This window comes from Tinamus guttatus, unplaced genomic scaffold (assembly GCF_059628265.1).
Source record: "Tinamus guttatus ecotype Peru unplaced genomic scaffold, ASM5962826v1 Tinamus_guttatus_pri_ptg000150l, whole genome shotgun sequence".
NCBI lineage: Eukaryota > Metazoa > Chordata > Aves > Tinamiformes > Tinamidae > Tinamus > Tinamus guttatus.
Window position 1 is genome coordinate 10,193,793 of NW_028288684.1, and position 13,358 is coordinate 10,207,150.

The following is a 13,358-nucleotide window of genomic DNA, read 5'->3' on the forward strand; positions in this document are numbered from 1 at the left end:
TTTTTTTTCCTTGCTAGACAAAATTCTCTGCAAGGAAACTGCAAAAGTTGAGTGCTGACTGTTAAAAGATGTGCAACACTAGTACAACAAGGGCACATGCAGAAAACCCAATGACTAAACCAGTTAAAAAAACCCCAAACTTTCAGATGCATGCTCAAACAAGTGTTTATTTTAACAGCATCCAAATGCTGCATCTCTGGAAATGGGAAGGAAGTGCAAGGACACACAAAACATTAATCTGAACATTACTTAAAACATCAAACAGCAGCAATACAAATGCATTGGGAGGAGGAAGAAAAAGTAACAACCCTGCCCCCCTTTTCATTCCTGATTAGATGCCAGCATGGGAGAAGTCTGTCGCCAAACACACCTGGAACACAAACAAACAAAGAGAATCACATTGTTGTGAGCCCTAAGTATTTTTTTTTGCAGCTACTATATGCTGTGAAGCTTTTCACTGAAGTTTTCCATGTTTGACCAGATGTATGGGTACCAGTGAATTATGATGGCATCACAGATCTGAGAACCACTGGCACAGACCATGGAAATCAAATGCTCCTCATGACTGTGGTTACCACATGCTGCCACCCATCTGCAATTTATCTTCTTCAGTGATTAGCAGCAAAAGCTCTTCCTGTTACACTGCCTCAATGTAGCTCTGTTTCAGGCCCTATTGATTCTTGTAACTAATACTGTGGGTTTCAGTAATGTCCAAGCAAAAACAACAACAAAATCTCTACAGAGAATAGGAGTTTCTGGAATAGCAGAAGCGGGCACAACAAGGATCATGTTTTAAAAAAATGTTCACAATTCTTATAATTTATCCTTTTGTGTTTTTCCCCCCAACATTTAAGTTTTTTGATTTAAAAATTAGTTTAAGTCTAAACAAAAACAGAAACCTGCCCCACACTTCTAGTTGTGGCAGACAGCGACAATTTAATCCTCTCCTTTACACTTATGAAATAATGTCTTTCATAATGCTGTTACTTTGTAGTTCTTATTCACTGTACTTACACATTACTCATCCAAATCTGCAAATCCCATTTCTATCAGTTTCATATGAACTAGGTTTTGATCATCTTCATACAAAGAAATGGTGACCTCTGGTGAAACAGCCTGGAAAAACAGTAGTTGGCAGTTTTAAGCAGTATGACAGGAACAGGTTCAGATTTCAAAACCCAGCCAGTAGTAACATTCCACCTACCAGCTATATTCTCAGTCCAAATGGAATTGTGAACATAAAAAAAATGTTCTTCTCTGCAGTTAAAGGAAAGTGGTTTTAAGTAATAGGGTTGCTCAGAGAGCTTTTGACAATGGGATTAAGAGAAAAGACAGATATTTCCTCTCCTCATTGGTGGTCACTTTTTTTTTTTTTTTTTAAACTAACAGGGCTAACGATAAAACAAATTCTCAGAGATCGTACTAAGACTGCTATTAATTTCAGGCCAAGCAAGAACTAAAAGAAGAAAGTGTTTCTCACAACTATGGAAGCGGAGAGCTGCTTTCCTTCAACACATTCCATCATGGCCCACAGTGCTTCCATGCTCCACTCTGGGCAATAGGGGATCCTTTTCTTAGTTTTGTCACCCACAGGAGGCCTGAGGCCAGCGAGCAGCGCCCGAACTGCCTGGACAGGGTAGTGCAGCAGGTGAGGAGGTATCTGGCGTAATCTGGAACAAAATGAAAATGTTTGCGTGGAGCCATCTGCCAAGCTAAAGGACAGAGGGATTCACGGTTAGTGCAGTCAAGTCAAGTCAAGGTCTAGAAACTGGAATCAATAACTGCTCTACAAAAACCTGCTGGTATCATATCAAACAAGTCAGTTTGACCTAGGCTCTCTGGAGGAATTCAGCCCAATAACACAGAATTCAGCCCAGCAACACTTGAAGAGACAGAGAAATATCACAGAAGAACCTCAGACTGTTGGACAACCCAGCTCCCCACTGCGGGGCCTGAGGAAGAGACTCCAGGGCCTGCACAGGCCTGAGCAAGGACTGCAAAAGGCAGGTGACACAAGGTAGCCAGGAGACACAGAGCAGGCTCCTGAACTGCTGTGTCTGGAGAACAACAAGCACCTTTGCAGTCAGAAACGTTCATCCCTCAAAGCCTCCTACTGAAATGATCTAAAATAGACATTAGTTTTATATTATCCTCCACTCTCCATTCCAGAAGAGGCAGAAGCAGAGCAGGAAGTGCAGCCCTGAACGAAGCAAAGGCTCCCCCTAGAACCTTGGAGGGAAACAAGGTTCAAATCTCCACTTTGTCTCATATTAAGCAAGGACTTGTAGATACCTAAGTGTTCTCTAAAGCAAATTTTTATGATTAAGTAGTATTTATACAAAGTGAAAGTACTGCAACAGAGAGAATTTAGAAAAGCTTAGGCAATCCATATTTTAAATATCTAAATGTAAGCTTATGTATTTATATAGTTCATATACTTACCTGCTGGCTGGGACCACTGAAAAATTACCATAGTCAACAAATTGGATCAGGACCTTAACAGGGTCCAATTCTTTAACAGCAAGGAGCTTTGCTCTGTACCATAAACCGTCATTGTATTCCACAAGGCAAGGCATTTCTGCAAAAGGAAAAATAAACATCAAAATGCAGTGCAGACTAACTCAACTTTAAAATCAGTTTTACTGTGCAACTGGTAGTTTTAGCTTTTTTCTTTTTCTATTTCATATTGCTATTTTATGCATCTTTGAATCTATGCATGTATCTATGCATACTACACATCTTCCAAATCCCTCTGTGCTCACAATCATTACTAAGCAATTTAAGTCAGGTCTCTGCACCTCATATGGCAACCATGCAACTTAACAGAAAATTGCTTGGTAAAGACAACAAACCAACCTATCTAACCTAAACTCTTATTCTGATTTGGTTACTTATTGGAAGATATAAGTGAGTTAATCTATAAAGAACTGTCAGATAGACATATTACTGATTTAAAAAAGGCAGATATTATCTAAAAGCTCAAGTACAGTTCTCCTGATTGGTACTGCTTAGAACCAAGTCCTAGCAATAACTAGTTTCTTGACAAGGCTCTTTCTGGACTCCTATGTTTTATGTCATGGTAGGCCCAGCAATTGTGGATGAGAGAATGAAAATTCTTTTGCCTAAACATAAATACTAAAACTAAAATGAAGAGACATTCTCCATAGTTCACAGAATTTTAAGATTTTGGTTGTATGATTTTCTGTATACAGCTTGTATCTTTTGAATATTTAGTAGCAGTATTGACATAACTTCAGCTTCAGTAAGAGTCACTTAAGGGAGGAATTTTATTACTGTCATAAAAGCTTATCAGCATTTGCAGTCTTAACTCAGTTCATAAGCTTTGTCAGCCATCACAAAAACCTGAGTGCTTTCTATTGTGTTTAGTGTAATAAGGTGAAACAGAAATCTATTTCATGGAAAGTAAGAACATATGAGAATAGCAGAATTATTTCTTACTCTGCAAGAGAGTTTTATTTAAAAGGTACCCAGAAACATTATAATATCTATTCCTCAAAAATAGTTCAGCCTTTTGTACAACCACATGGAACAACAGCAGGAATAAACACTGTAATGCACCTGTTCTGAAGTTTGTTAGAGGAGGAAGAGAATCCACATTTTTATTGCACCACTTCAAGGCTTCATCAAGGCTCTCCAATGTGAGATTGGTGTTGGCACCTGTCCCTGTGGCAGACTGCTCTTTAAGGCTCTCAGAAGGATCAAGACAAATATACATCTATTCAGAGAAAAAGTTCTCATAATTTTTGCAGATTTCTGATTTTCAAGTTTCATCAGTGATCAAAGATTATTAGAAGGATATTCATGTTCCCATCTTGGAAAGATTCAGCATGACCTAGCTCTCTTATTTTTTCTTTATTCAATTTACTATGCATAATTTCGCATTTACATTGATCTGTTTTCCAAAATAGAGACAGATCCACTAAAACATCACATGTTAAAAAAGTAAGAATGCAAGAAATGTAAGCATTGGAGAACACACCCATATAGGCTATACGGAGCCGTGTCTAAGCAGGAATTCTCCCTCATGCTACCTGGTAAATATTCATGCTTCATAATGTCGAACTCAAGGATTCATTTTATAATTAATGACAGAAGAAATAATAAACTTCATTCACCAGGTTTATAATTTGGCCCTAAGTATAATGCTGTAGATCAAGGAAATGAAAGTTATACTTACTCAAAACAAATGAGTGTACACTGTGTACACTGTTTTTGGAGATGTATGTATTTTTTTAAGGAAGCAAGTGTGGCAAATTAAGTTAGACCACAACGCTCAATTTAAAAACACTTACTTCAATACCATAAAACCAATTATTTGGTTTACATATTCACCAGAACAACAACTCTTCAGTAGTTCAACAGAAATGGACACAAAGTTCAACACAAGTTAACACTTAAAAGATTTTAGATTTTATAACCCCATCAACTTCTTACTGCTTTCAGATTTGACTCAACACTCAAGGTCTGCATATCAATCTTTTAACTAATCAACTAGCACTGCAATCAGCCTTTCGTCTGGGAGGATACTAGAGGGAAGGTCTTTGGGTTTACACTAAATCAATGCAAATCACCGAACAAACAACTCCACTGTAACAGCCAATATGAACCAAAGATGTTCATATTCCTATGTACATTCCAGTAAGTTTTTTTTTTTTTTTTTTTTTTTTGAGGGATGGGAGGAGGGGGGAGGATATAGAAAAGCACTGCTGTTCTGTCAAGTAAAAATCCAATGACTTATTGTAAGATGAATTAATAAAAGTTGTGGTTAACCCCCCCCCCCCCTTTTTTTTTTTTTTTTTTTTTTTTTTTTTTTTTTTTTTTAGGAAGTGTGCAGTATTGATTTCCCTGCTTTCCGGAAAAAAATAAAAACGAGGATATTTCAAATGACAGTTTAACCAACAGCTGCACTACACAACCATCAGTTCAAATAAGTAGCATTTTGGAACCTACTGGTAATTCCTTATATTGCCTATGATTTTTCACTAGCCTGACGACACTGCAATGTGCCTGTATGTTTATGGAACATACCTCTTTAGGAGACACAAGATGGGTCACTCTGACAGGAAAGATATCTCCTGGAACAGGGAGTGATGGAAGTGTATACAGAGGCAAATCAGGAACATCTCCTTCAAGTAATTCCTTGACCAAGACAGATTTAGTCAACATTCAGATTTAGCAATAAACTGCAAACAAACATTTTTACGACTTCTGATAAAAGGAGTACCTAATATTGTAAACAATGTGTCACTAACAGAAAAACATATCTGTCAGGTTTTCTTTGGATTGATCTTAGATTTTTTTAAAAAATAAATAGCTAGAAAAACAGAAATATTCAATAGATTCTGAAATAGAAAGAAGGTAAATCTCAGAGACGGTCCTAACATGCTGACATGCTAACTTGTTTGCTATTAATGCCAAATGATGGAAATATTGATTCCTTTTAAAGAGAAAATACTTGGAAAGAAAATTTAGAATACTTTGGAATAAAAATTAAAGTAAAAGCACATAACCGGCATAGATTAACTGAATTCTCCAAGCTCTTGCAGTTCACCAGATAAGTTGTTATTTTATTTTTTTTAAACCGTCCTATTAAAGCTGACATTGCATCAAGTCTCCGCAGCACTCTAGTGTTAATCTAGAAGGCAGACAGATGCTGGTTGAATGAACTTGGCTTACATAGCTGATGGACTAGTCAAAAGAAAACACAGAATTGTCAGGGCAAGGGGTGAATTGAAAAAGATTAGCCATTTGCTCAATGACACAGCAGCAATATTCAACATCCATTTAGATTAAACAACTTGAGGAAGAACAAAGCTTAAACTCTGCAAATTTAAGTAACTCACAGCCAAGGGGTTTACTTGGAATTGATACAGACAGAAGTAGTCTGCAAACTGTTTCAATACATCTGAACCAGAATCAACTGCTGTAAAAAAAATTAGTTCCAAGTACCTATGAGAAAAATCTTCTATTGCTTAAGCCTGAGCTAAGAACAAGCAGATAGAACCTCTGCCTGCCAAATGAAGCAGGTCCCCCATGCCTTAACACACAAGCACAAGGAAGCTGGGGCCGATTCTCATGCATTCATACAAACAGAGCAAGGCAAAAGCACCTTGCTACCACTATGAACAGGGCTGCAACAAACACCTACAGGAACCAAACACAGCACTCAACAAATCACTGATGTAAAAACACAGATCTGAAGTACAGAAATAAAGTCACAAAACTAGTAAACAGTAAAATACACAATGACTACGCTCTATTAATGACCACATCCTTTAGTCAATGCAGAATATCAGCTGGCTTAAGAGGCTCACTGTTTACCCTCTACAATTAAACCCAGAGAGAGGCATTATCCCAGCAAAATGTAAAATGAACCTGATCTGAATGAGCTAGGGCAGAAGGGAGCAGCAGGACCCTACCAAGAGGCCAAAAAAAAAAAAAAAAAAAAAAGGGGCACCTGTCCAGGAATTTGAGTGTAAATGATTTCCTGACATTAACTGATAATCCGTTCAAGTGATAAAAATACTATCCTGTTACTACCCTTTTTAAAGTAAGCTTTAAAAGCAGGGTAGAGAAAACTAATTACACTTTAACAGAAGCACAGACAGCTGTTTTCAAAAAGGAGTTGAAGGACAATTTCTTGGCAATTTACCATTCCATACAATTTTAGGAGTATATTGTACACATTTTTATGCTAGGGAGCCGTTTATTTAGTCTTCCTGCTACTTATATTGCACAACTGTATTGAAATACAGTAGAAAAATTTCTATTACAAAAAGAAAAAGCAAGAGTCACAACAAGCAACTGAGTATGCTTTTCAATTTCAAAATAAATACACCATCAAAAGAAACAAAACAAAACAAATCCCCCACACAAACTCACCAGCTTTGACATGTCGTGACAACTTTCAACAAGGCAGTACTTCTGGTAGGCCATGAGGGAAGACACGGACATTCCATCAATATAGAGGCTGATGGACAGTTTCCCTCGTGGATCAGCCGGTAGCTCCTATTAATACAAGACAAAGTAGGTTTTAACACTAAAACTGTGACTGAAGTTTTAAAAACAGTACCAGAAAACTCAAACCTGTAGTGTTTGTTGGTACCATAGTTATAGGTATAGTACCAGGCTGCTTGGACCACACATTACCCATAGGTATCAACAGCTGTAGGTACCTATAGGGACCATCAAGGACAAAACCAGCATGAAGAGCTATCAAAATTATGACACAAATCTTAGCATGACGACATATATCTCTGGAATATCAGCACTGAATCAATTAATCAATCACTTTTATCTGTTAATCACTTTCATCAGTTAAAACTGGATTCAGAAAGATCTCAAATGTTGGTAGGCAAATGGCTTGTGGAATGCAAAGCGCTCAATTCAGTGTCACTGAATACAAACATCAGCCCTTACTGACAGCATAAAGACTGGGGACCAAACTAAATATTTTGTCCAAGAAATTTACTTCTTGTCATGCTACTTGACCTGGCATTCATAAGATAAAATTTATATATGTATTTTTAAAGAAAAACAGTAAGTCTCATTGTTCATCTATGAATGGATTAAGCTACCTGGACATGTATTTCAACCTCTTCATCTGTAAGTAGCTCTTGAAGGACATCTACCGCATCCTGCTGCCAAAAATTTCCAATCTATTCGACGAGAGGAAAAGACAAATCCCCCTAAGCAATAGGATGCTAGCAAGGAATGCTCTATTTATCTCACTGTTTTAAGAGTAACACATGCTTATCATTGAAAGTTAACACTGAAAACATACATCATTTGCTTTGTCTACAACAAGCACCACCTACTATTCTGTACTTTGAACTTACACTGTTTGAGAGAGCAGATCAGCAATTTCTGAACATTCAAGTCATTGAGAAAGATGTTGCTCCCCCCGTCTAGTCCTTACTATATACACAAGTGTGCAGATTTACAGGAAATAACAGTCCAAACATACAGAATTACACTTGAAGATAACAGAGAGCAGAAAACATTTTATGTATTTTCTCACCTCCCCACCTGTAGGCCTAGAATTCTATCATCCTTAATCAATAAACTGTTTGCAGCAATAATTATCAGCTTTTCTTAAAATAATCTACTTGTTTTGTTGCAGCACACTTTAAAAAAAAGACAGTTCATACTTGAATAAGATACCTAATCGCATCTTCAGATTTTACGGCATGAACTACTTACTGAGATTTACAATAAACCCTAAAACAATTAACGTGTATTAATTTAGTGTAGCAGATTGTTTCCTGGATAGCTGGAGTTCAGCATGATAGAAACGCTTTCACAGGACACCAAGATTTACGATTTCTGGCCGTTTTGTATAAGGAAATGGAGGCCACACCACTTGCTGCTGTTACTGTAAAACAAACAGTTACTTCAGAAAACCATCCTGCCAGTTTGGATCATGTCCCCTCTCACAAAGGTTTAATTCCTAGGGGTCTGTCCCAATCACAGCAGTGTTTTGAAATACAGTTACTTCATAAAGCACGCTGGTGTTTTCTGCCTGGACTGTCTTGCTGGAATGATCCCGACCAGCTATTAGGTCTGTGTTCTCATAGATTTGGCTGCAAACACAAGCAAAACCACCAAGAAATACCCCCAAATAACTCTTAATCTTTATATCACTAACAGTGCTATCAGTTTGCATACTGCTAGTAATATCCAAGTTTAGCATTACTCACTGGCACTGTCTTGTAGAGCTGACATGGTATGCAAAAGGGAGGAATATCAGTATATAAGTCAGTTGGATACAGATGACACTGGGGGATCTTCTCAATGGAACCACGGTCTATGTACTGCACCTACACAAAAATGGTTTCCCAAAGTAATTCCTAGTTCTTTTTTTCTTTTTCTTTTCTTCCCTTTTTTTTTTTTTTTTAAATCGAGTTTGTCATAGAAAGGGTTCATTTACAGAACTGATTTTTCTGGAGAAATAAAATGGCTTCCTGATATGTGACAAAGTAAAAATATAGAGAGAATAAATAATTGGTATGGATTTAGAAGGATTAGTAGTCCAATCTCTAAAGTTATCTTGCAAGAGATCCGACCTATGTGCAAATAGTTACAGTAGTTTAACACTAATACCTGGAAAAAAAAAGCCAATTTTGTGAAAAGTGTCTTATTTAGAAACTTACAGTCAAAGACAAGAACCTGTCTCAAGACATTACGTAAAATTAATTGCTACTAAAGAACATTGTTCCATATCTAAGCAGCAAAAAGAGCTTAAGGAAACAAAAAGTGACCACTCAGGGGGAGGTGGTGGTGTGGAAGCTAAGCAAAAACATGATTTAAGCCATTCCACATATGATCACGATCTGAGTATTCTGGTTTCCTCTTTTTTTTTTTTTCCTCCTCTCTAAAGGATCCATTAACAGAGTAACTCTAGGAAACTATAGCAAATAAAATACACAGAATTCACCCTTAAAACAAGTGTAAAATCAGAATAGGGAATTATGATTACAGTTTTAAGCAGAATGAGCATCTGGATGGTGAGGTTATCCAAAGACAGAAGGAGTGATCGTAAGTAGCTTAAATAAATAAATAAAAATAGATCAAGGTGCACAGTGCACACATTCATGTTCACATGCACACACATGTATGTTGGATACATAATCAAGCTTACCTGGAGAGTACCACCACCAAGTCCTGTAACTTTACCTCGATACCACATGGTATCTGACCCTCTTATAACACAGGCCTCTCCCTTTTTCCAACAATAGGGTTCGAGAAGACCGAGGCATTTGAAGTTACACTGAATTTCACTCATCAATTTGCTTAGTTCGTCTGCTGTGGGGAAAAAAAAAAAAAGAAAAAAAAGTTTTGTAGATTTGTATATTTAAATTGTAATTATTTTAATGAACTGAAGGACGGCAGAATCAGACGCGGGCATGTATAAAATGCATGTGCCATTCAAAAATGTTTCTAAATATACAGGCATTAGGCTTGTTCAATTAGAGTACTAGCAACCAAGTTATTACTTGAATGAGAATTTAGTATTGTATTTGCAATCGTGAACCAATCAGTAATTCTGGGTTTTAACATCAGAAAAGGAGCTCAAAGTTTTACAGTTGAGACAAGATACTCCTAAGAGGAGTAGCAAGATGCTGAGACAAGGGGTTTCCAAAAGACCGTTTTGGTTTTAGTCTACAGCAGCTACTACAAAAGCAATACAGTTTTGAAGGGGAGGAATTAATGTATTTTTCAAGTCCTTATGACATGATTCAATAGTTAGGTATTTTTGTAGAATGGAGTAAAAGAGGATTGTTTTCATAAAAAACAGCTTTCTGCAGCACAGTGTATTATCAGGGTACAAAAGATATCTGTCAATGAAACCGAACTTTTTCAAACACCAGAAAAATATAGAGATATAAAATCTACTAAACTTAAAAGGAAAATTGGGCTCTGAACTCACACTGAAGCCAAAAAAAGCAATACTTGAAAATCGGCCTAGTCTGAACATGTGTAATTATTAGGAGTGTGTTACAATCTCAACATTGAAAACAACAACAAACCCCACTTGCTGCTTTACCCAATACTTCCTAGAAAAGAAAGGTAACCTGCTTGTTTGCGTATTTTGCATTTTCTGCTCTGTTTCTGAGGATGGACAGAACACTATTTGAGCTTTTTAAATGCAAGGCACCACCTTGGGGAGATTTTGGGTTCTTTTCTCCGAATGCAAGTAAATTTCTACATAGTTGGATAGAAGTAAATAGATAAAAATGAATTCATACGCACAAAAGCATGCGCACACACACACACACACAAATCATCATCATATCTGAAGAACGACAATTCCAAGTAAGACTCTTACAGAAAATGTTCTAACAGCTACAGGATTCATAAGCAGGGATACATTTCCTGTTATGTAGTCTTACCTAACGACACCGGTATCACATAAATGGTCCCATCATGTCCAATACAACTTACTACAGCTCGAAAAATTTTTGCTTCAGGTATAATAGGGGGTTTATAAACTTCATCCAGTCCTGAAGGAAGCAGTGGCTCCTCTGTTGTGTTTGATATATGTTCTCTCTCAGTAACAGTGATGTCCTTCTCTGGAGCAGCACTCTCTACTGCACAAGCAGCTTTTGAATTATCATTTTCTAATTCCAAGTCCTCTGATTCTAAATCTACTTCAAGATGCTCCTTGGGGATCAAGCCAGCTGCATCAGCATTATCAGTTCTAGTAGATTCAATCAAATCATATGAACATATCAGAACACGAACATCTTAAAAAGCAAAAAAGGATAACAAAAAAGCAAAACAGAAACCCCCTCCCCCAAAGCAACCAAACCACAGAGATGGAGACTCAAGGAACTTAAAATGGTATTTCGTTTCTATGCACGCTGTAGAGGACAACCCAAGTTTCCATCTCACTTATCAGCTTACCACAATTTGAATCTGAGTCTGAAAAAAATATAAAAGTGTCCAAACCTTCTGTTTCTAAAAGCCAAACCCTTTTTAATAAGGTGTTCCGAAATATCAATAAATTGTCCTGCTTCATCTTTGCAAAGAATTTTCACAGGCAATGGATGAGCCACATCACTTTCCTGGTTAAAAAAAAAAAAAAAAAGTGTGCCACATAATATGTTACAATATGCATTTTTTCTAAACTGACATTTTTTCATTTTATTTGTAGTGAGTATAAATTAGCCTCTTGCAAATCTGATGCCACATCAGAAGATGCAGACTGTTTGCATTACAGCTCCCATCATCTGACCAACTGCCTTAAACATGACATGAAGAAAAATGAACAAACACACAAACAAGACTAAAAGCTTGCTCCTTCCTGTAGCTGTTTTCTTCAGTGAACTGTCAAACACATTCTGGTAGATGTTTTCATCTATCAAGAACATTAAATCTACTCGGACAACCTTATTCATCAAGGCTTTTATTTCCACACATTCTGTAAAACCTCAGTAGCAGCTGCCAACAAATACTGAACAAATCAAATCCTTATAATAATTAGGTTTAAATTTGTTTAAAGACAGAAGTCTGTTATAAATGGAGTTCATACTGCACAGGACCTAAAACTGACCCATTTTTTTTTTCTTCAGTTTCGGTGGCTTGAAAACTAATACAGTAGTTGCTAAAGTTGTTCTCCTCAAGAACACAAACATCTTGCTGAAAAGCTTACCTGTCCCCAAGAGATACCAGCACCCAGTGAACCCATATATTTTAAAACTCCTTCAGTAACTAAGCAAACCTAAGACTTCCTTTTTACACTCTGCAGTCAAATTGCTCAAGTGCTCCAATGAGTAACACAAACCAAAGGGTGGGGTACGAAGCATTTTTTCCTTAACAGCCATCAGTAATCTAAAGTTCCATTCATACTGTTTGAAGAGAGAAAATATTTTACGAAATTAATGAACAACCAACCTAACAGAAGGTTCATAAATAATGCTGTTAATTACAAACCTGAATAATTATTTTGGCTTGTGCCCCAGTCAGGTAATAGGATACACATTCACACACTGTTGCTGCCCACTGCATGCTTCCACCTGTTGGTCTAACATGAAACAAATTAAAACCTCCTTTAGTACAAGAGAAGCTGGTTGCACTGAGCATCTTCTAAGCTTACATGGAAAACCTATCCTTTCCTAAGGCTCCAATGTTTTTTGAAATTGGCAATATTGCCAATGAGAAAAATACAACCTGTATTACAGCCAACAGTAAGAATAAATGGTTATTTGACTCTGGACTGGTAGAACAGAAAACTTCAAAAAATGTGAAAACAAACACTCGAATCCCAGAAGGATCGTCAATTCCAGAATTAAGTCTTATAAGAACCATATTGAACTGACTATGGAAAACCACAGTTCATCTGTAAATTGGGCATTCTGTATTTATTTAGGGAACAGGTATCACAACAAAACTGTTTTGCTTTCCAGTATAGATAGCACATGAACAAATACAGTAATTCTCTCCCTTTCTATGGACTAGAAAAAGAGAGAACTACTGTACCCTTCAATTGGACCGGATTCATTGAATATTCTGTGACAACGACAAGAGCATTGAGGGAAATCAGAAAACCCTATGCCATTTACACAATGTTTTATAATTCATCCTATGCAATATTTTTAATTCGGTATTAAAGTCTGTGCTTTACTGGTCTGTAGCATAACCTAGAAAAAAAAAAAAAAAAAAAAAGCCTTGAAAACACACGACAGATGCCACCCAATTTACTTCTTTATACGCAAAGCAAATGATTTCCACATTTCAGGTCATCAGTGCTAACCCAAGAAAACGTAAGTTATGTCATTACTAGCTATGTCATTACACAGACATAGCTATGTCTAAATATTAAGCTATGTCATTAC

General features: G+C 36.9%; 1 protein-coding gene across 1 annotated transcript in view; it reads right to left on the minus strand.

Moving 5' to 3' along the window:
* Positions 1–305: 305 nt before the first annotated feature.
* The window catches only part of RNF17 (ring finger protein 17), a 42,159-nt gene continuing 29,106 nt past the window's right edge, over positions 306–13,358 (minus strand). Inside the window, exons 25-37 of the mRNA XM_088522297.1 lie at positions 12,457–12,547; positions 11,473–11,588; positions 10,914–11,221; positions 9,662–9,825; positions 8,721–8,840; positions 7,599–7,679; positions 6,904–7,029; positions 5,050–5,160; positions 3,580–3,736; positions 2,443–2,578; positions 1,481–1,670; positions 1,015–1,116; positions 306–370 (exon numbers count right to left, since the gene is read on the minus strand). Coding sequence (XP_088378423.1) covers positions 1,018–1,116; positions 1,481–1,670; positions 2,443–2,578; positions 3,580–3,736; positions 5,050–5,160; positions 6,904–7,029; positions 7,599–7,679; positions 8,721–8,840; positions 9,662–9,825; positions 10,914–11,221; positions 11,473–11,588; positions 12,457–12,547 — 1,699 coding nt within the window. The 3' untranslated portion in view covers positions 306–370; positions 1,015–1,017. The remainder of the gene's footprint in view (positions 371–1,014; positions 1,117–1,480; positions 1,671–2,442; positions 2,579–3,579; positions 3,737–5,049; positions 5,161–6,903; positions 7,030–7,598; positions 7,680–8,720; positions 8,841–9,661; positions 9,826–10,913; positions 11,222–11,472; positions 11,589–12,456; positions 12,548–13,358) is intronic.